Here is a 22,614-nt window from a genome sequence, read left to right on the forward strand (position 1 = left end):
CCACAGTGGTGCTATTTAAACGGCTGGCAGGGCCTAAGGGGAGAGCAGAGAAAGAAATGGCTCCCTTTGCTTATTCATTTAACTCATCTTGGCGATTGTTGGCTTTCGGGTCAGCCTTTGGTCTCATCCTTCCCAGGCATGAAAGCCAAGTCTGCCAGTGGTTCCCATAGTAAGCAATTATAAATGAGGCCACCAAATGGCTTCAGGCTCTAATCGGCCTCTTCTGTCCACCCTGGAGAGCAGACAAATGTGGAAATTGCTGTTCCTTAAATGCCAGAGAAGAATGTCTCCCCAGTGCCTCAGTGGAAGGCAGGATCCTGCCAACCTGGCTGTCAGCAGTGATGGACAGCCCGTTGGCATCCGGAGAGGCTGAAATTCAAAATGCGGGAGGTGCTGGCCAGGGAGGAGAAAGTGACCTTGGAAACAAGGGAGGCTTGTTTGCTCCCCTTCACCTCCCTGTGCCAGGCCTCTTGTTTCAGAAGACCAGGTCAGTTCAGCATCCCCAGGGGAGGCACTGCCAGGCGGGCGATTTGGCATGTTAGGGCAAATCGAGGGGACCAGACCAGCCTGCCGCCCAGCTCAGCGCTGACCAGGAGGAAAAATAATTTTACATGGCTCAGAGTGCCTGAAGGCCAGGATTCCAGGGACAGCAGAGAATGGAAATCTAAGAGACCACACACTGGCTTGCCCCTGTCTGTTCGGCTGTTCACCTCTAAGCGAACAGACCGAACCCAAAGGGTTTCTTTGGAGGTGCCACTCAGCTCTAAAAATCCAGTCTGAGCTGGTGCCGAACATGTGATTAAGTCGGGGGTGGGGTGGAGGTGGGGGAAAGAGAGGAAACGGGAACCCAGATTTGGACTCTTGTCCACAGTAGCTGCGGAGACAGCGGAAAAGTGTTGGCTAACGCTGGTAGCAGGGAGGAAGTGGGGTCTTTGGCCTTTTCACTTCCCTTCTCAGGGTTCCCAGAGAGGAATTTCCATGGGGAAGGCAGGTTAGGAAGTCTAAAGGGAACAGCCGACTGGTAGAAACACATTGCTCCCACCCCGGGGGTGAGGACGGCTCACCTCTGAGGGGAAGGGCACTGCTGGCCTTGGTGGCAGGTTGCCACCGGGTCCTGCTCGTGCCTCCCCTTCCCAAGAAAGAATATTTAATATTTGCCCACCCTTGGCCAAAGTCAGCTTGAGTTGAGGAGAAACACATGGAATCTATTACTGAAGCATCAACCTGTGGCTTGGAAAAGTCAGCCCTTAGCCCTCCCCATCCCCTTTTCCCGACAACTTCTAAGTTTCTATTTTTCCGTTCAAAAATATGGAGTAATTCAATATACCATAATTCCTCTCTAATGTTTATACGCATACCGTATCTCAGGAACCCAATTCCACAAAGAGATCTTTAGCAAAAAAAAAAAAAAAAAAAAAAAAAAAGCGAGAGGGGAGGAACCACCAAAGAAACCCCAAATGAAACAAACCACTATAAAAGGGAAAATTATATTAAACTTCTGAAAGTCCTTACATTTTCCTTTGGATTGCCATTTAGACAAAACCCCCTCCTTTTGCCCTGCACCAAGCAAACCCTGCTAATCCAACACCACACAGTAAATGAGAGCGCTCCAATTTTGGCTCTCAAACTCTTTCAAACATGTCTTGGAAGATTCTCCAAGTCTCTTTCTCCTCTTCATAAAACAAAAACAAGTTCATTAAAATGTCAGAATTCTGCATTCAACTATCCCTGACCAAGAGTGTCCCCCGGCCCACGCAATGTACAAAAGCACATTCCTGAGAGCATATGCATTAAATTATCATTTTGCAGTCACACAACTTCAGCATTTATTTTTGGCTCCCCTCCCGTTCTTCTTTGTAGCCAACTTGGGGAGCCGTCCTCGGCATCCTTGCAGTTTCTCACACTGTCAAGTGGCTAAGGGTGCGGGGTCCACAGATTTCACCATCTACCTACTGACTCGGTGCTATGTCTTTATGTCTCCATCACTTCCCAAGCCTCTTCACCAATCTTCCCTCATTTGGTTTAATGAACGTTTAATAATGATCAGTAATTTACTGTAAATTGAGGCTGTCAAGCATTAAATTCTAGCCCAAAATGCCAGGTGTTCCAAACTTTGTGGTCTGTTAGGAATGTCCTCATATTCTGTGACCTTAGCAGGAAGATTTAAAATGTGATGTCCTTTTGGGCTCTGCCAATTATTGTTTTTCTCTAACTTGGATATGCTTAGAAGATAAAATGAAAATGCTACAGATTTCCCATGTGAAGAGACTGATCGTAAATGAGGAGGCCCTGAGTTTTGAGGAATGGGTGAGGTGCCTTTTCGTACCTCTGTCTTTGTCACTGACCTGCGCTCGCCTCGTGGAGGATGGGGTGCCCTATCTTATAATCCTAATTGTCAGGCTTTCTCAACCGGTGGTGGTAAAAGACACAGGGCAACGCAATTAAATCATGGTTAACTGCTGAGTTAACCTATCATGCTCCACTGACCAAGTCACCCAGATGACAGCCAGATCTTCCCTTGACTGTGCTCCAGAGACAAGCTTAGCAGGAGGGGCGATCACAGCTGTGGATTCTAAAGACACGAAGTGAGGGCTGGGAAAGGAGACTACTCAAAGGAGGCATGCCCTTGGATGGCCCCTTATCTCAGCTGATGCCCAGTGGGTTCACGCCCGTAGGGCTGTCCTTGTTGTTCCAATATCTGAATGCTTCTAGATTGGTTGGAAATAGCCACTGCCCCAAGCCCCTAAGTACCACACTTCCCTGACCTCTGACCTAGGGGACCCCCAGGTGCCGGCCCCAGCCGTGGGCCAGCCTCCACTGCGACTGGTCGGCACCCATACCATCCCGGATGCAACACGGCTCTGGCCCCATCCTCACCATCCTCAAAGCTGCAGTTCCCCCCGCACTCCGTGGCCTCCTCGTCGATGGGGTATGGGGTGGTGGTCTCTTCGCTCTTCACGGTGGGTCCCAGTGTCTCAACCGTTGGCTTTGAGTCTGCAGAAAGGCAAAGGAAGGGGAGTGAATACCACATGCAGCAGCCTGTGTCAAAACCCAGCAGGAAGATGCCAAATACTAAGTCTCCTCTCCAAGGGTGGGCCTTTCAAGAAGGAAGGAAAAAGGAAGTCCAAGATGGAAACACACACACACACACCCATGAAGTCACTTCTGTGTGCTGTGATGAAGTCAGGACCATGGCCTGTGTTAAGGAGAATGGTCCCAAGCTGTAGAAATAGCCGTAACGGAGGCACGAACACAACCCCACACTCTACTCCAGAGCAGAGGCCCTGAGGCCAGCACAAAAGGCCAGGCACGCCGGGCAGTAATGAATGTGGGTGACACTGACCACAGGCAGGGCTCAACCATGCTCTGGGTGCTCTGTTTCAGACACCGGTGTGGGTGACACAACACACATAAGCAATGAAGGACACCCATCAAAAATGGTTTGAAAAAAATCGGGGTTAACGGAGTGAGCTTCCGTTCCTGTGGAAAACACCTGTCTGTGCACAGCCCCTTGGGAGACTGCTGTCGTGTCTCGGGCTCAGCCCTGCTTGCGCGTGGAACAGGCCTTCTCTTCTCTGCCTTCTCTGAGTCAGACGGAACCAAAGCTAACCCGACCTGGGGGCCCACCTATTGCAAGATAATCAGAAGCACAACGGCTGAAGTCATAGCCAAGCCAGACAGCTTGGGAGGTGCGACCCCAGGCATCGTTGTTCGTGTTTGCACAAAACCGGATGGAAAAGAATATGGCCTCAAAGTGACTCAGACTCCATTCAGTGGAAATAATTTGGGGCTGTGCCTTTAGGTCAGGGTGTGGCAAATTCAAATGCTTCTAGGAGGCTGACTGCTACTGTAAGGGAGGGTGGCCTGCTGGGGGCTGGGAGAGTAAAGGCTGGGACAGGAGGTGGCAGAGGGGTCCTGAGGTGGCAGAGGGGTTCTGCACACCTGGTTGAAAGGAGGCCACCACGTGACTGGCTCCAGCAGATTGAAGAGCCGAGGGGAGGTGGCCCAGTGTGGCCAGATCTTGCAAAAAGATTTTTTTTTTTTCCCTCGCATGAAACAAACAAACAAAATCTCCAGGGAAAATCTCCAGACTTGTCAATGTTGGCAACTTATTCAAAATACAAGTAGCAGGTGACCAAACCTGGCTGGGCAAGTAACCTCGAAGCGTCCTAACTTGTAAGTTCCTATTTGTTACTGTGTCACAGAATCTCAAACTCCATTGTAACGCAGACTATGGTCAGCAAGGCAAGAAGTAATCATTTGAAATACAAACAAATGAACAGGTGAAGAAGCCCTGTCAAATTATTTAGCTGCAGTAACTCAACCCAGCCCATTATTTTCCGTGTTATCCTTTTGGGGTAGGAATGAAGAAGGGAAGAAGGATGAGTCACAGAAATGAATGGAAATTTGACAAGCAGAAAGCCACGTGGCCTGGGAGAGCGGTTCCTGGAAATGTTAGGTAGCAGAGTGGGTGAGCTGGGTGGCAGAGAGATAATGTTAAATCCAGGGGCACAGGGGGCGGGCGAGGCAATGAGAGGGCAGGGCGTGTGAATGAAAGTGAGGAAACAGTAGCCGGTCTCCGTGCCCACTGTGTTTGTACTGGACACTTAGAGGTAACTGCCCATCAAACTACGCTCCCCGGCAATTGAAACCAGATGTCAGAGACTTCAAAGGGAAGGAGGCTGGGCGGAGGGTATCGAGCCCCTACTCTGATCTTCCAAGGAATGGCCAGGAGGACTTTGAAATGAGAAACCTGTTGCTGACCATCGCTGGTGTAATTTGGGCCAGCTTGGCGGGGGGCAATAGGAGGAAAAGGCCATTAGCAATTGTCCAGCCGGTCATAAAGCAGGGCCAGCCTGGGAAGAGGCGTGGCACGGAGGACCGGGGACAGGAGGGAAGTATGAGTCAGCCCTCAGGTAGCTGATCGGCCTCCGGCAAGTGGCTCCTCTCTCTGGGACTCAGTTTCCCTCTCTGTGAAAGAGGCATTGGCCTAGATCGGTGGTTTTTTTTCAAACTGTATGTCACCCTTGTTAACAGGTTGTAGATCAATTTCATGAGTCAGGACTAGCGTTTTAAAATAGGGGCTATAATATTTCAGCGTGTACTCCCATGGCAAGGAAGAGCACCGCTTTGGGAACCTTTTGTTTCAGTCACACTTACTTATCATAACAAGTTTATTAGGTGCCAAGCAGCAGGCTAAGTATTTTATATCCATTATTTTATTGAATCCTCATGACAACCCTGGGGGGTGTAGATATACTATGGTCACCCCCGTTCTTCAGCTAGGATAACCGAGATCGGCAGAGGCAGGACTTGAACTTGGCGATCTGTCCCCAGAGTCCAGGTGCTTAATGATATACTATATCCCATAAGCACACACGTGTGTGTGTGCTTGTGTGTGTGTGCACGCATGCTTGTAAGTCGAGTGGCTCGTGATATAAATTTATTTTAAATTGTGGATGGTGGTCAGAAACGTTTGAAAGCCACTGGCCTAGAAGCCCTCGGGTCCCCTGCATCTCTAAGCCTCTGATTCTGGCCAGAAGAAGCCAGCTGGTGTCATTGTTGGAGGGCAGTTTTCAGCGCCTGCAAGAGGACAGGTGAGGAACACTCAGCAGCCTGCAGGGAACCTGGCCTCACTCCGTGATGGGGAGTAAAGTGTCTTCCCACTAAAATATGTTCACTGGGGCTGCCTTCCATTGAAAGGTGAGAAAGGCTAATTTGGGCCCGATTCCCAGCCTTCGTGCCTCAACGGGACACTTCCTCGGCGCCATCATAACGGCTCACAGGCAGCACTTTTCTCCCCGGGAGCCAAAAGCACTTCTCCGACATGCTCTTACTAATCCTTCACGATCCCCTGCTGGGTGAGCTGCTGACAGGTACGGCACAGACAGGAAAATGGAGATACCTGGGGCCGGGGTCCTGCCTGCTGCGCTTGCTGCCACTGGCTCGGCGCGCCCCCCCGAGCTCCGTTTGGCAGGCAGCGAGCGAGCTCGGGCTCCGGCTCGGGCTCGAGCTGGGATCTGTGCCAGCCCTGCCGGGGGAGGAGGGCGGGGCCTGGAGGGGAGGCGGACCCGACTCGGAAGGATGGATGGGGTGCTTCCCGGGAAACCAGGAGGGTGGCCCTGATCGGCGGGCCTCATCTTCGTTCAGGAGACTCGGAGGTGCTCCCAGGGCCTGGGACGCAGGGTGGAGACCAGCGAGCCTCCTGCGGCACACGGGGAAGAAGCCGGGCTCTCGGCAGCTCCCCTGCAACAGGGTCCCTCCTGAGCAAATAAATGCCTTTTACAGATGTGGCTTCGAAATGAAAATGAAGTCTCTTAGCCACAGACATCTGGAGGCCAGATTCAGACATAAACCGATTACTTTATTATCATGAGCATTTTTTTTTCTTCCCTAAATCAACAGCCACAGCCCTCTGGCCTGAAGAGTCAGGGTCTAATTGAATTTGGGTGGGCAGTGTGTGGTTATGATTTGTTTTTGAGAGACTGGGGTTGCAGGACTGAAATGATCCTTTACAAATGACACAGCACATCCTTTGAGAAGCTGTCCTGAGTCCAGAGGCTGCAGTGCCCGTGGTTTGAGGTAGAACAAGGTGGAGCCCAGGGCAGGCAGGGGGCAGCAGCGTTTTGAACTGATGGGGCTTCACCCCAGGGTTGGCTGCCCCTCTGCCCCGTCCCCGTCGTGGTCTGACCTCCTCCCAGGCCATCCCAGGAAGCCGGGGTCATGAGACCTTGTGAGTGAGACCCGCAGTGGAAAGAGGGCCTTACCTGTCCAGTCACAGCCCAGCACCTCCAGTCGCATCCCAATGCCCGCAGGGGACCACCTCTCAGGGTACACCCGCACGTACTGCGCCAGGACAGGGTCAAACCTCCGGATGTCAGGGGTGTCGTAGTGCATGTTCCCTTCAAACAGCTGCAGGGGGAGACAGGCTGCTCAGCCCTTCTTAGGTGGGAGCCCTCCTCACTCCTCCTTTCTGCTCCTTCCTCCCCCCTTCCCACCCCACCCCTCACATCCAACCAGAAGGCAGCTTCAGAGTTAATTCATGGTCACTGCCCGTTTTGGTCCGTGGGAGCCCCATTCTCAGACCAAAGTTTTTATTCATTTGGGAGGTCCCAGAAACACGGCAAATGGGGAGCAGATGAAAGTGGCAATTGCTGGGTTCTGTCCTCTATCCTGGGAGTGAAACTGAGGACTCAGAATTCGGCTCTGAGTGAGTCTTAATTAAGCTGGATTTGGCTAGAGAGGAGTGAAGGGCATTTAGGCTGTCTTGCCTGTTCTGAAGTTCTCGGTTTACTAGAAAAAGAAGTTCTTCCCCAGATGCTTAAAAGTCTAGATTTAGAAAGTCCCAGCTTGAAAGTCTAGGTTTAGAAAATGCCAGGTCACTGAGAGGCTGAAGGGAAAGTGACCATCCCTTTTCTAGGCTAATGACAATTTCCACTGGTCACACCCTGATAATCTAAGACTGTGTTTCCCCAACCTTGGTTTAGTGGAAGAAATTCTGTCAAAAGGAACCTCACCTAAAGCCACACTACATAAAATTGATGACAGTGGGGCTGCCCTGGCTGAAGCCAGGTGGGGGACCCAACCCAGAGCATACCTGTGAACCAGTGACTTAGGGGACTGTTGGTGTGCAGGTGTGCCAGGGGCTGTAGCTGATTAGCATCTAGGAATGCAGCAGAGCCACCTCATTTTGCAGGATGCCCACAATTCCAAAAGGGGGGGCACTGTCCTGGGGAGGGCAGGCTCTGACCCTGGCTAAGATCATCTCCTTTCCCAGGCCCCCAGAATAGTCAAGAAGAGCCAGGGTCAGCTGTCCCTGGGGGAGCCAGTGGTCCGACTTCTGCTGCATCCACTGAAGGTTCCAGTTACCAAGCACTGAGCCTTTCCAAGCCGCTGGAATTATGAGCTGGGAGTTTACATCAGCACTGCAAAACCTCCAACCCAGCCCTTGCCTCTGCATTAAGAATGGAAAACATTTGCTAAACAGAGCCATGTGATACCCCTTCCTTATTAGGGGCCCTGCTCTTCTGAGGAAAATGAGGGGTAACTTAGCAATGAGGATTGGAACGCCTGGCTGATTGGGAGATTAACCTGGAGACGGACAGGGGTGTGATGTCCTCTCCCTTTCCTGGGGCTCCTCGGTGCCCCTCGTTGAGGGCTGACCTTCACTCCTCCGATGGCAGGAGGGGGTATTACACTGGCCTGCACTTTGGCCTGGTGTTAGTTTCTCTTGCCTCTTCCCAGCCTCTGTGTGAGAGGCAAGAAAGATCTAAGCAGTCAAGCCCAGGAAAATACAAAGGAGTGCAGCAACACTCAGAAAAACACAGTTGTTTTTGGAAGTAATTCACTAGTTTCTATAGTTGAGCCTCCAAAAACCACATTCCCTTTGGATGTCTGGCCAGTTCCAAGGACACTTTACCTGAAAGAGGGTAGAAAGAGTGTCCAAGACACTAGAAAGGCAGTGTTGAGTAGTGGTTAGGCGTTTGGGCTCTGGAGTGAGACTCGTGTCTGAATCATGGCTCTACCACAGGTACTGTATGACCCTGGCATGACATCAAGCCTCAGTTTTGTTATCTCTAAAATGGGAGGGATGAAAGGACCTACCTTCTAGAGATGTTGTAAAGGTTAAAATAAGGCATTTAGCAGAGGGCCTGGCACAAAGTAATCTCTCAGTTCATATCTGTTTGACTGGCAGGGGTTGGTGATGACCGTCTAGATGGGAAATCAACATCCCCCAAATCAACCTCCCTGTTTGGGGCAAGGTTAGGGAGTCCTCCGGGAACATCCTACCTTCGGCTGCTGGGTCCTGGGGTCCTGGATGTGCTCCCAGTCTTTGCCATTTAGGCTGTAGGAGACTTTGAACTTGCGCACAAACGCCCTGGCTTCCACGGCAGTGATGCTATCTCCTCCGCGGGCCCCCTGGATGATGACGCCTTTCACGGTCTTGGGCGCTCCCAGGTCTACCTGGAGCCACTCCTCGCCCGGCTGGGCCTGAGGGATCCGAGGGAACCAGCCTGAGCGGCTGCTGACCAGGCGGGCAGCACTGGGGCTCCAGAGGTACTCGCGGGTGGAGGAAGCAGAGATCTGGGAGTCGGCAATGAGGCCCGAGAGCATCCCCAGCATGTCGGAGCAGGGGGCGTCTGCGGAGAGGGAGGAAGATACAAGAGGTCATGCTGGTACCCTACTAACTGGAACCACCCCCAGTCAGTAGGGAACTGTCAAAGGACCTGACTATCAAACACTTTTAAGTCAGCACTGATTTCTTTGCGTTTCAAGGTGGGATAGCACTGTGGTTACGAGCCCGGCTGGGCACCAGACTGCCTGGATTCACATTTGCTTTGTCACTTACTAGTTGCGTGACTTTGGGAAAATAATTGAAGTGCTCTGTGCCTCAGTTTCCCCAAGCCTAAAGGAGGGCTAATAGCAGTACTTACCTCTTGGGGGTTGTTGCGTGGATTCTGTTAGTTACAATATAAAAGCCCTCAGCATGGTCCCTGGCATGGCTGAGTGTCTCACGTTGTTAGCCAAGGACTCTCACATCCTTGGTGACACACTCCCCACTGACCCTCTTAGGGGCGGTGAGTGCAGGGGAGCTCAGCTGAGCATTGAATTGTTACCTGGGGGGTTATTTCCCCAACTAGATGGAACCCTTCCTGGGACCAGATCTTAATTTCACATGTGTTACCCCAGCTCTTTACTGCCTTGCATCCTGCCAGCATCCTGGAACATGCTGTTCCCTCTACCCAAAATGCTCTTCCCCTCAGTCACCATCAGACTACCCCTTACTCATCCCCGAGTTTAAGTGTCACATCCTCAGAAAGGCTGTCCCCCAGACTTTCAATCAACACTCAATGAGGTCCCCTCACTCACTCTCAGAGCCTCCTGTCCTTTTCCTTCACACACGCATCTTAGTGTATAATTACCCCTGTACTTACATTTGTTTATTATCTATCTTGCCCACCCGCCTGAAAGTTCCAGCATGTCAGAGACCCCATCTGCTGGTTCCCTTCTCTTATTCACTTCCAGCTCCCAATGTGTGGCCTGGCACACAGCGGGCCTCCCGTAAGTATTTGTGCAGCGAATGAGTGAGTGGAGCGTGCGTGAAGAAACGGTAGCCGGCAAGGCAGGGTCTAGAGTCAGTGTGCATTCAATACCCATACAGGGAGTTACGGGTAAAAGCCAGCCTTCTGTTAAGGTCACATGGTGCAATCAAGCCGTTTGCAGAGGGCTGGAAGGGGGCGCAGAGCTCCCCAACCTCACAGGAGCCCCACTTCACCTGTGACCCGGCAGCCGAAGAGCTCCAGGCGGAGGGCGATGCCCGAGTGCCAGGTCTGTGGACGGACCCTGACGAAGCGTGTCAGCAGCGGTGAGTGCAGCTTGTTCAGAACCACCTCCGTGGCATCGTTGTTGGCTTGGAAGACCTGTAATATCACACACGAATCCAGGTTATAGAAATCCCAGTGTGTAGGTGAGCCACGCAGTCTTTGACGGAGAGGGAAAGGTCTGTTCAATTTCATTTCCCTTAAGCTTAGAAATAATCAGTGGGTTTGTTGTTTGGTGCTGTTTTAGAAACACCATGAAAAACATTTAATTTCTCACACTGCTCTAAGTTGAAAACAATACATGGTCTTCACAAAAACTTTTGGAGGGAAGGAAAATTTTGCCTCTGGGCCTGAGGGCCAGCAGAGGAAGGCACCATGAAAGGAAAACACTTTCAGAAGTCAAGAGAGAGAGAGAGAGAGAGAGAGAGAGGAAAATGAAAGTAGAATATCCTTTAACAATGGGGTGACAATGTCATCTTTTAGGGTTGTGGACCTCTCTCACTAGCTTGAACTTGACTTTCCCTTTTCCTCCGGTTTCAGGCCTATAGAAAGATTTCCAGGGTATTTTATAATAAGAAAGTGCTTCACAATTGTTTCTGTTAGTTCCTTAGAGGTCTCCCTGCTCCATGGATGGGTGAGAGGGTGGAAGCACTGTCGACCCCCGGTGCCCCTGTGTCAATCAACACTTTCTTGGTTCTTTCTGGTCTTTGTTGTAGGGTCAGGGTTGCAGACAGACTGTCGGAGTCCTGCTCTGGCTTTCTCTCACTGTAGTCCCTGCCCTGTAATGAAATCCATCCCTGTCCCCATCTGACCAATGCATCTCTTATGGGAGGAAAAGCTTTCCAGAGTAGCTTCTAATCCAACATGGTAGGAGCAAGTCCTAGCTTACCAGATGGCCCAAATCAATAACTGCCATATGGACCTTGTGCTTTTTTTGTGTTCTCCATTAAAAAAGGAAAAAGAGTAGCTGGAACAAGTATATGTAAGTTTCTCTTGGTTTCCCCGGATAAGAGTGAAGGGAAAGACCAACTAACCATCACTTCTAGATCATACCTGTCATAGCTCTTAACAACCAAGTGACTGTAAGTCCACTCACAGCCAACTCTGCAACAACTAGCAATTTCTCCTGGGCAGGGGGACCAGCTCCTTCAGCTCACGGCACCTATAACATGCGAGCTGTTTGGGCACTGACAGGCCTGGGACAAGGGGAATGGGGAAACTGGTGTACTGGAATCTCATTGAGCCAGACACTGTGTAAACATAATTAGGCCTACAACATCCCCGGAAGTAAGTACTATTATTTCCACTTTATTGATGAAAAAACTGAGGCTCGGAGATGTCTGTCCAGATCTCAAGCCCTTGCCATGTTTTTAGACTTCAGGCTTGTGGTTTTCTCCCTTGACTCTCATCTCTTCTACATCTGCAGTGTTTATGTTGGTGGCTAGGAGTCATGGAGCCCTGAAGGTCCCCAAGCATGGGTGGAACGGAAGTAGAGCTGCTGTTCAGTGACGTGCTTGCTCCCAGGGTGTTTCTAATCCCAACGTAGAATGATCCGAGTAACAGCGAAAAGCAGCACAGAAGCTTAGAGCTAATTAACAACGCGGTCCTTGCTTCCTTAGGAACTGTAATCAGGAACTCTGCCATTTGGCAACCTTGAACCTTCTATATTTCCCACGTACTAAGGTCAAAAGTTAGAGCGGTTAAGAGCGCCCCACTGATGGTGGGGGGGAAGGCTAAGAGCCATCATACCTTTTGCCAAATGAGGGGAAGTGGCCTGTTTAAGAGAAACAGAGGAAGGGAGAGGAGGAAACAAGTTCTCTCTGGACCACGGCATTCAGTTGAAAGCCCTTGCTCCTGGTGTCGAGCCCACTGATTCCAGGGCAGCTCCCGCACCAGCCTTGCTGTCCTTTCTCCTCCCCTGGGGAGCCTCTGCCCCGGTCCCTGTCCACCAGTTTCCTCCTCTGTTGCCCAGCTGACTTCAGGGAGCACCGAGGCAGGACCGCTTGCCCACCCATCTCTCCCAGCTTCGGGTTGGCTGCTTCCTGCATAGTGATTGAGGACAAAGCAAAGGAGGAAGAAGGGCCACAAAAGCAGAAGGAAAGAGGGTCAGTTCCAGACACCTGGGAGAAGGCCTAAGGGAAGAGAGAGGCGCCTGAACCTCTGTGATCTAATCTGGGGAGGGACCACCGGAAGGAGGGCCCAGGGCCCAGCACGACCTAAGCCTCGCCATGCCCGTTCCTTGGCTTCCTCTGAAGCTCTGAGGAGAGGGATGGAGGGACTGAATCCAAGGGAAAGAGATTAACCGGTTCTCCTAGAATTCGGCGTGAGGCAGAGGCTCTTTGTTCTGTTTTGTTTTGCTTTGGCAGGGAAGAAGCAAATGCAGCCCTCTGCTTATTTCGGACGGGTGCTGTGAGCAGTGGTGGGTCCCCACTGGCCTACTCCCTGAGGATGGTGACGGTGGCTGTGTGTGACCTCCAGCAGGAGGTGCTAAGGAGTTTGTAAGCGGGGGGCAGGGGCGGGGGCTTGATTCTCCACGTGAATATATAATTGGAGTGTTGAGTGGATCTGAACTTTCACACAGCTGCTAATCCACAGCGTACACACCACGCTGGTACCGTTTAGAAACACAGCACGTCTCGTGTTTTTAATATCCAATTTTATCTCATCTGACCCCTTCATTTCTCAGCCTTGGCAGACAACACCAAGAAACCTTTCCTTTCCTTCCTCAGTAAGGAAATGACTTTGTCTGTGGACTGCCTTGGGAAGGCTGGCTGACTGCGGGCACGGGGGGCACACACGTGTGGGTATACACCTGGGGAGGGGCTGGTTTTCCCATGGATGCGTGTGGCCACAGGCTTGGGTGAGACCCTGGATCTCTGTCTACAATGGCATCAGCCAGAAAGGGAGGCAGGCACATGTTTTATGTCCCTGCGGACATCTACCTGGTGCTCAAATTGACTTTCATTCTGCTATTCAGTTTTGCTCACTCTCCTCCCACCCCTGGAACCAAATGAAGCCTCTTTCAATGTGACCTCAAATTATCCTTCCTCTTTCCAAGCCTAGGTCCTTCTCGGTGTCTTGTTTGCTCTTGACCTTGTTCTCATATCTGCCTTCCGCTCTCTGGACCCTTGGCTGAAGGAATACCATCTTATTTTAGTAAACTTTTTGTATACCTCTCACTCTGAGGTGGGTGTAGTGGGAAAAAAAAGTCCAAACACCACTGAACCAGGAGCCAGACTCTGCTGTTAATTAGCTCCTAGGTGTGGGCAAATATCTCTACCTCTCCCAGGCCCCAATTTCCTCCTCCATTAAATGAGAGGATTGTATGAGCTGATTTGTAAGGTCCGCTCTGGCCCCCAGATTCTAAGGCTTTCTTCACAAGAGTTTCGCATTTAGAACTGCCCCAGAAGTGTCCACTTTCTAGCATGGCATTTTAGTTACCCTTGTCCCTTGTAGCCTAAGTGCTTTTGTGGACAAGTGATGTGGATTTTCATATACTTCAAACAGTGCCCAGAACACATGATGACTGCCCCGCTCAGAGGGAGAATATATCTTGTTGATGTTTTAGTTCAATAACAGTTCAAATGATTAATAACGAAGAGTAATAAATAACAACACCTTAGTTCTGACATATCGTCTTTGGCCCAAAGATATCAAAGTGCAATTTAAGAAGATCCATTTTTAATGAAATATTAAGCAGTTTCTATTTCTCCTGACCCAGTGGATTTCCAAGGTCTCTATTTTTTCTCCCTGCACTGCCCTATTTATAGCTGGTAAATGCTATCATACATTATACATCTTTATGACTTTTTCAATGCTTCTGTGGTTTCAGAATCACCCTTCATATGTTTTCTGATCAAATTCTCTGAGATGGATCCTTGGCTTCCAGTCTTGGCATTGCAAGGTAAGGGGTTGTGCGCTTGGGAGATGATACCAGGGAATTGGTTTTACTCCCTATTCCCTTCCGACTCACTGAATCACTACAGGCCAATCAATAAACCTCAGATACCTTGATTTCTCCTTCAGGAAAATAAAGTCGATAACACGCTTGCAGGTAGACACTCAACTCTACCAGCCCTCCCTGCTGGCTCCAGTGCCTGCACGATACCCAGGACAGATATTGGACTGGAAACCACGTCACAAGCAATAAATAGGTCTTTGTTCAACTGGGGAAGTTCAAGTTCTGAAAGCCACAGACTCTCAAGTCTCGTCTCAAGGCCAGGAATTTTCAGGCCGTAACTTTGCAGTGAGGAGTCCATGTTGCTGAGAAAACTCAGTGGCTTGTCAGCATATGGCATACCCAGATAGACGTATATCAAACGTGGTGATCACATTTTAACATCTGCTTTAAAAGCTGGATGTCACAGATGGTATACATTTTTGTTAACTTTAAAAGAGAAATGTTAATATGGCTGCTTTCTTGCCCAAAGGAAAACCAGAGGTGTGTTCAAAGTGACCCTAACCTTCTTAAGAGGTGGGGATAGCACTGATTATGTTGTAATTACTAATACATACATATATATATATATATATATATATGAAGCTATGTTGAACATAAAGATTTCTTCAAGTGCACTTCTATAAACCAAGTTTAAAAAACAATTCAGGACACGAAGTGGTTTGGATAATCCATTTGGTGCCTTGCTGAATTCTGAACATAATCCAACACTTTCCAATTGATTCCTGAGACCTTTGGTTTATTTTCAGTAAGACAGAATCAGAAACCAGCAGCACCTCATGGATTTTCTGATTTGCACCTCAGGGGGGAGGGGGGGGGCCTCTGCCAGTCAAATTGGCTGCTTTCCAATATCCCAATTTGGTTATTATCTACAACTTCACCCCCCCACCCAATCTTCTCCCCCCAGGAAAAGAAAATCAACATGTTTTGACCACTCCTGTGAGCTCGTAAGGCAGGGACTATAATACTATGTAAAAAACAAATTAAAGAAAATAATATATAAACTCTAATAAGAAGCATCTAGCCAGAAAGCATCACTGAGGTCATCTTTTCTCTGTCTTTCACCCCATTTCTAGTCACACCACGTCTCCCTGCTGACCCCTCCCAAAGTTCTCTTTGAAGAGTATGCAGTGACTCAGGCACTGCTGAGAACAGTGAGCGTTTCACGGCCTACCTTGGAGGCCTCTATGCGGGGGGGATCCTCTGCCAGCCCTACATCCCTCTCCCATACACCGCTCATCTCTGCCATCAACATCCGGGTGCCCAGGCCAGTGTAGATGCTCCGTGTCCGTCAAAGTCTTTGAGCTCCTTGGTGGAAGGACACGGTGCAGGCTCACAGCGTTCCTGGCTGTCTAACCTCCCGCCACGAGGCAGGCCCTCATTCTGTGCATAGCCTCCCTCCTGATGGGGCTTCAGTATTGCATCTGCGCATGCCCGTCTCTTCATTCCCTATGCTGTGACCTATAGTTTATTTCTATTTTGCTGTAAATATCTGAACGTGGCCAGCTCCAGGGATTGCACAGAAAGCAGGAAATCTTTCAAAGACAACACAGTGTTGGAGCCCTGAGGTAGAAACCGTGCAGGAGATATTCTTCTTCTTCCTTTTTTTAAGAATAAATATTTCTCTCCACTAATACATGTTGCGTTGCATCCAAAGTTCTCCTTTTCAATCTCCTTGGCACAGACACTGAAGGAGGAGAACAAAGCAGGCAGAGAAGAGAGATGACAGGAGTCGAGGGCAGAGACGGGGGAAACCAGGAGCGCATTTAAAAAATCTGTCTCAGAAACAATGGTACCGACTCATCCTCACTGCAGAACCTACGGCCAGCCCTCCCACTCCCACCTCCTTCCCTTGCATTTTCTCTAAAACCAGCCGTCGGGGCTACACGTAGACGTACATTGTTCATCAATGAATGCCATCCTGTTTAATTAATTTGTTGCACCAAACAGGCAAGGGTGTGGGTGAGGGTGAATGCTGCGCTCGGGGAATGATGCTAAGGTAATGGACCTTTTTTTTCCTGTTTGTAAATCATGGTCCTGACATTTCTCTCTTAAAACTCTTCCTTAAAGACTAGAAAATTTTTTTAAAGCTGCTTTTATTCTAGTGAATGTGGGAACTTAGCCAGATACAGAATCAGAAAGGATGTCTCTCTCATGTATAAATATATATATATATATGAGAGATGAGAGACAGAGAGAGAGAGAGAGAGAGACAGAGAGAGAGAGGGAGAGAGAGAATTTAAGGGAGGGAAGGGATGCGGGTAGGGCAAAGAAATTCCCTAACCACCAAATGCTCGTTTATGACCACGATGCCCTCTTGTCTCCTCCTCCTTTACTTCAGGGCTGTTTTTGTCATCAAGCAGTTTTGCTGATGTGAGGGAGGAGATAGAGGAGCGGGAGCTGGCCGTGGGGTGCAGGGCAGGGGAGACGGCTTTCTTTCTGGGGCTGGGGGCTGAGGTGGGTGGGATGTGCACACCCCCATCTGTGTGAGCCTGGCGGGGCCCGTTAGATTTACTGCGGGATTATGTTACCCCCATGAGACACTGAGCCCTGGAACACAGCATACTAACAGGATTAGGGTTTCAGGATTTGAGACAGGAAAGCACGAGGGAGGAGAGGAGAGGAGGGCAGCTCTGGGATTTGGGGCTGAAGGAGAGATGGTGTGGGAGAGAGTGGAGCATCAGAGCAACGAGGGGCCGGAAGTCCTCCTGGGAAGGTGGGGCAGAAACAGACATTCTACCTGGGTGGGAAGGGCCTCCACGCTGAAAACCTCCTACAAAGACACCGCCACATTATTTAAGGAGGCACCTTTAACTTCCAGGTGGGGAAAAGAGAGCAGAAAAGGTACAGGGAATGAGGCTGCTGAGTCTACCTGCCACCTGCACTCCTTTTCCGGGTGAAATCGCAGGAGAGCACAGAGCAGGGAACCGGTGATGGCAAAGAACCTGACAGTCCACCTGGAGAGGTGTTCACCCCACTGCTCATCTAGGGGTGCTGAGGTTAGGGCAAAGCGCGTGTTTTCGCAGCCCAAGCAAAATCACAGCGCCGTTCCACATCCCCTGCTATCTGCTCTGTCCCACTGGCCCCTATGCACAGTGGGGCCTGGGAAGCACGAGGAATTTAGCATCAAGGCTGTGAGCACCAGGGAGGCTGGCCTCAGTTCCCGGAGACAATTCAGCACCCATGGGAGTTGGGTGAAGCCAGCCATGGGAGCCTGATGGAGAAAAGGTTCCAAGCTTGTGTATAATGAAAATTTCCCTGGAGCTTCCTAAGTGGAGAGGCTAAAGGTCTGAGCTCATCCCATGGCAAATGGATAAGGGACAAACTTAATTACCGAGGGCCCTGGATTATTCTTGGTTATAATTGAGGGGGACAGATAAACTGGGGGGACTTGAATTTGAAAAGGTCATCAGCCCTCTTCTAAACATATATAACCCTAGACGATGCAATCATATCCATGACTTCTAAAGTCTGATGCCCATTGCTAGCTGATGGTTTGAGTCACTGTCTTAATCTTATATACAGTAAACAAAATTATTACAATAAAAAGGAAAAGGAAAAGCCAGTCATCCACCAGGAGGCTTAAAAAAAAGGTATTTTTTGAAAACCTAAAAATTTTCATTGGAGGAATAATTGCGCTCCTAACTGAAGAATGAGGGGTACCGTTAATCTGAGGCAGCTCAAGTACAGGCCCCATCAGATGCAGGGAGAAGTCTGGACCACTCATCAGGTCCCTTCCAGACCTATGATTTTAAAGGAGGCAGTAAATATCCCATGGGAGATCCCTTGTTACTTTTTAAATTGATAACTTCCTTCTGTTCAAGAAGAGCTCTGTGGGTCTAATACATTAGTTATATCTGCAGAGAGCCTTCCATCCACAGATCCCAGAGTGCTCTGCCAACAGTAGCTACAGCACCATTCCATTAGGGCAGGTGGAAACACTGAGGCACGGAGCTGTGAAGAGAAATTTCCAAGGTCACGTAGTGCATCATCCAAGAAGATCTGCAAAAAGACACCGCATGGTTCTAACCGTTAGCTGACTGATTTGGGGGGTGTGGTTTTATGACACCACTCTCTCTCCTCTTAAGTCTCTGATAATTTCACAGAGGGTTTTAAATTCTCAAATGGCTCTCACAACGATTCATTTTAATTTGGAAAATAAATGTAGTACAGAGGATTTTTGAAGCGGGGGTTTATTTGTTCTGAAGGGATGTGGCCAAATCAAACGCAAAGCAACTTCATTCAACCCTGCATCTCAGGATTCTATGATGGGGCCCAAAATCCAAAATGCTGAGCCCCGCGCTTGGAGCCATGACCTTCAAGCACGAGTTGACTTCAGATCTCCGTGAATATGCACCCCTCTCGACCCGTGGACGGAACATCGAGGAAGCCAATTTCCCTCTGGATGCAAGATGGTGAGCCAGACCTGGATCAGATGATGGAAACACTGGCCTGAAGTCAAAGCCTGGTGACCGGTGCCTTCCAAGGGACTCCACGGTTCCCCGTGTCCCTGGGGCAAATGACTTTGCCTTGAGAGCTTCAATTCCACAGTCTGAAACACTGTTAAACTCTGAAGCAAATGGGCCTGTGCCTGAGGGTTCTCCAAGCCCCTTGGAAGTCATCATTACATTAATAGGATGAGCTTAGTGCACTTCTGTTACTCATTACAGGGTAATTCTGAAAACTCTTGGACCCAAACCTTACCTGATCCCCGCCCTCACCCTCCCATCCTCAATCTGGCCATCAGGACACACGTAGCATCCGACAGACTCTTTCTTTTAGCCGGGATTTCTTCCAAATACGTCAGAACAGCCTAGCAACACCGTGACTAAGAGCAAGGTAACCAGAGCAGTGTCAGCAAGAAAGATGCCCATGTTTACCGAATAAAGGAGAAGTGAAATCAAGGGCTTTTGCCTAGACATATAAGGGCATGGCCTCTATCCTCCTGCCCGGACCCCAGCCTCAGCCCCACTGCCTCCAGTGCAGACTCACGGAAGCAGCATCTCAGAGGTGAGCAGGATCTTGACAAGGCCTCGTGCCTTCCAGCTCCCCCCATCTTTCTCCACGCCCCTCCCTTGGTTCGTGTGTTCATAATTGTGCCTATAATTATAGACACACACACGAACCTTCTACTATTGTATTTACAACACTCTGTCTATGTTTGGGGTGTTATTAATACAGCTGGTGAAACCAAAGCAGTAGTTTTATGCTTGTGGTTTCTGAAGAAATCTATGTGAAGCAGTTTGTATAATCTAAGGGAGCGTGTAGACTGGCTGTGGCCTCTGACAGGCAGAAGAGCTCTCTGCCTTGTGGTTACTCCATAAATACGCATCAGGAGGGTCCCCCCAAAGGAAAATCATAGGTTCCGTTTTTTATGGCACGTGGAGCTGGACGAGGATTTGGGGATGTGCTGTACACGTGGGCTGCGTAACTGGGCTGCGTTTTGCCAGGAGGACGTTTGCAACACTCCCGGCCACAGTGTAATGCCTTTCTCATCGGCAGCCTCACCGTTACCTGGTGGATGGAAAGAGACTAAGAAGAGGCCGCTCACAGGCTGTGGGAGACTGCAGAAGAGTTTCTCGGTCGTCCTTGCTTCCCGGCCACGAGGGAGTCTTCCCCCCATAGGCTCAGGCCTTGCCTCAGCCCAGTCTGGGTCCAAACTGTAAATACTGTTTTGCAAGGGACTATCACAGCCATCCTCCACTACCCTGAGTGCTCATGAATCTTGTTTTTCTCTGACTTCCCCAATTCCCTGGTCTTTGGTATACCGCACTGGTGTTGACAGTGACCAGGGGATTGGAATCAAGTTCCCACATTTCTGCCCCAAATATCACCGTCCCCTCCTCACACCCTGTGCCCTGGTTCGTATCCGCAAACCCTCCCCCTGCCCCACGGAGTAGAGCAGCCTGTTGCCTCCACCTCTGCGGGGCTTTGCTCGCAGGTCCTGCTGGCTGAATTCTGCTTTCAAGCCCACCACTTAGCACCGTGAGCACAGCGCCCACCATCCCGCAGCTACAAAGAGAAGCTCAGCGGTAGAGCCCCGGGGGCATAGACGAAGCCTCTCCCCGCACTGCCCCCAAGTCCCCTCCTCACCCCGCCTCCCGTTCATGGCATCGAATCAAACTGCAGCAGACTTGACAAATCTATTTGGCACGGTTCACTCAACTATTTCAACCCGAACAGCCAGAGCGCCGCGCTGACGCACCATGAACGGTGCGGAATCTGCACATGAAATACAGTCGGCCGGCGTAGATCTGCTAATGAAGGAGCAGCAGAGATCACCCCCGGAGGCGAGAATCTGGCAGGTCTCCTAGCTTGCCTGCCACACCCGAGGGGCGACGAGGGAGCATGGGGAGGGGGCGATGCTTAGTTGTCAGGCTTTCCATTCTGACCAAGAGAATGAATTTCTAATGGGGACAGAAAGGGCTTTTCCTCTGCCCCAGCGTCCTTTATGTGGGCAGGACTGATTCGCTAAAAAGCCAAAAAACAACAACAACAAAACAAAAATGAAATTACCCCTTGGCTCCTAGGGAAAGAAATTTAGCTACAGGTGAGAAGAGGAGGCAAAGGAGAGAGAGAGAGAGAAAAAAAAAAAAGAGAGGAGGATGTATCTGATATGAAGAAGTTGAGAAGAATGGTTCTAAAGGAACCCAGAAAGCTAAATTCCATCCTCAGGAATATCTTCCCTGCAGAACGAATACCAGGGACAAAGCCAGGGAGGACAGCATTCTATCAAAATGTGCAGTGCTAAGGTATTTCCAAAAGCAGATTTCCTACAAATGGTGTTTTAAATAGCATCCCGGTCCATCTGCACGCTTTTAAAATTGGCTTATGCTACAGTATCCCTCTGGCCAGTGCTGCTTAGTCATTGAGTCTAGACAGGGAGATGGTTGGGGGAATCTATTCCCCCTCCCCTGTACCCACCCCGACCCAGCTGCTGGCCCTCGCCTGCCTGGCTGACCTTCTGGGTTCTACCAGTTTCTTACTGAAAAGGGAGGCTGGAGAGAAAGGGTATGAAAAAGAGGAGGCTGGGATGAGGACTCAGTCCAGGGTGCTCCCAGCAAGCCATGCCAGACTCTGGCTTGCCATGTCCAAGTGACATTTGGTAACTCTTCCTGAAACAAAGGCAGGCAATGAGAAACCAGACCTGGCTCAACTCGTCAAGATGGGGAAGTCTTTCAATTGCTAAGTCTCTCACTTTATCTGTGAAATGGGGTGTGTGTGTGTGTGTGTGTGTGTGTGTGTGTGTGTGAGAGAGAGAGAGAGAGAGAGAGACACCTGGTAATATCTAGAAGCCATGATTTCAGATGAATGGTGCCATGTTACTATGGCGATTTTAATTTTTAAAAATCCACTCCTTTAAAAACTCACATTTCCCGAGTGAAACAGTGCCAACGTTATAGTTTAGGATTTTCTGGGTCCAAGGTTTCCAGTTGCACCAGCAACAGCAAGCTGCCTTGGGGCAGTGACAGGAGCCAAGGGGGCCCTGTTTGGAAAAGACCTTTGGCTTCTCCAGGTTGGACCACCTGTGTTGCCTTTTGATAATTCACACCTGACCGACCAGGGGGCTGCTGGGACTGTGGCAGGAAGAGGAGAGACCCTTTCCCTCAGTTCCCGATTCCACTGGGAAGGATGAGCACTCTCCTCTGGGACCCGAGAGCCAACCCACAACGAACGGAGTTCTCGCCCTGCCCACGTGAGACCACCGGCCGTTTCCAATAAGCCCCCCATGCGCTGAGTCTACCTCACACCCAGTATGTACCTCGCGGGCGCCAGCTGCGGGCCTGTTCACCGCCAGAGCGCCACGTGTCTTAGGAAAGTGGAGTGCCAGACATTCATCCACATGTACAACAAAAGCCCCACATCACCCATGCGGACACACCTCCGAGGGCCCCAGACACTGAAGGCACCAGCCGAGCGAACTCAGCGCCTCGCTGCCACACGAATGCCAGTTCAGATCCCATCCCCGACACACCGAATTTCTCCTCATTATTTATTGTCCTCTTTCTTCTTCGGGACATTGTGATTCCCTCTCAGGATCTGTGCCCTTTTACTCCCAGACCTCGGTAACTCCCGAACGGCAGTTTCATGGTGTTTTGTGACTCTTAACCCAGCATGTGCAAGGGACTCAGGCCATAAATGCTCAATGAATCCTGTACGGGGAGACTCAGACAGCGAACACACTTTCTCCTTCATTTGCAGTCAGAGAGCACCCTGCAAGCTCTCTTCCTCTCTCTGCTGTGCAAGATGTGACAGCAGCAAGGCTGTCAGAGAGACAACGGTGTTTTTCAACCACTTTAGCGTAAGAAAGAATATTCTCAGGGCCAGCGTCTC

At 50.1% G+C, this 22,614-nt stretch overlaps 1 protein-coding gene across 1 annotated transcript in view; it reads right to left on the reverse strand.

Moving 5' to 3' along the window:
• The window catches only part of NRP2 (neuropilin 2), a gene marked incomplete at its 5' end in the record, with an annotated part of 102,547 nt that overhangs the window by 46,186 nt on the left and 33,747 nt on the right, over nucleotides 1-22,614 (reverse strand). The window contains 4 exons of the mRNA XM_082396773.1: nucleotides 2,878-2,994; nucleotides 6,768-6,912; nucleotides 8,791-9,140; nucleotides 10,277-10,421. Coding sequence (XP_082252899.1) covers nucleotides 2,878-2,994; nucleotides 6,768-6,912; nucleotides 8,791-9,140; nucleotides 10,277-10,421 — 757 coding nt within the window. The remainder of the gene's footprint in view (nucleotides 1-2,877; nucleotides 2,995-6,767; nucleotides 6,913-8,790; nucleotides 9,141-10,276; nucleotides 10,422-22,614) is intronic.

Source organism: Balaenoptera borealis, assembly GCF_965194805.1.
Source record: "Balaenoptera borealis genome assembly, chromosome: 6".
Lineage (NCBI taxonomy): Eukaryota > Metazoa > Chordata > Mammalia > Artiodactyla > Balaenopteridae > Balaenoptera > Balaenoptera borealis.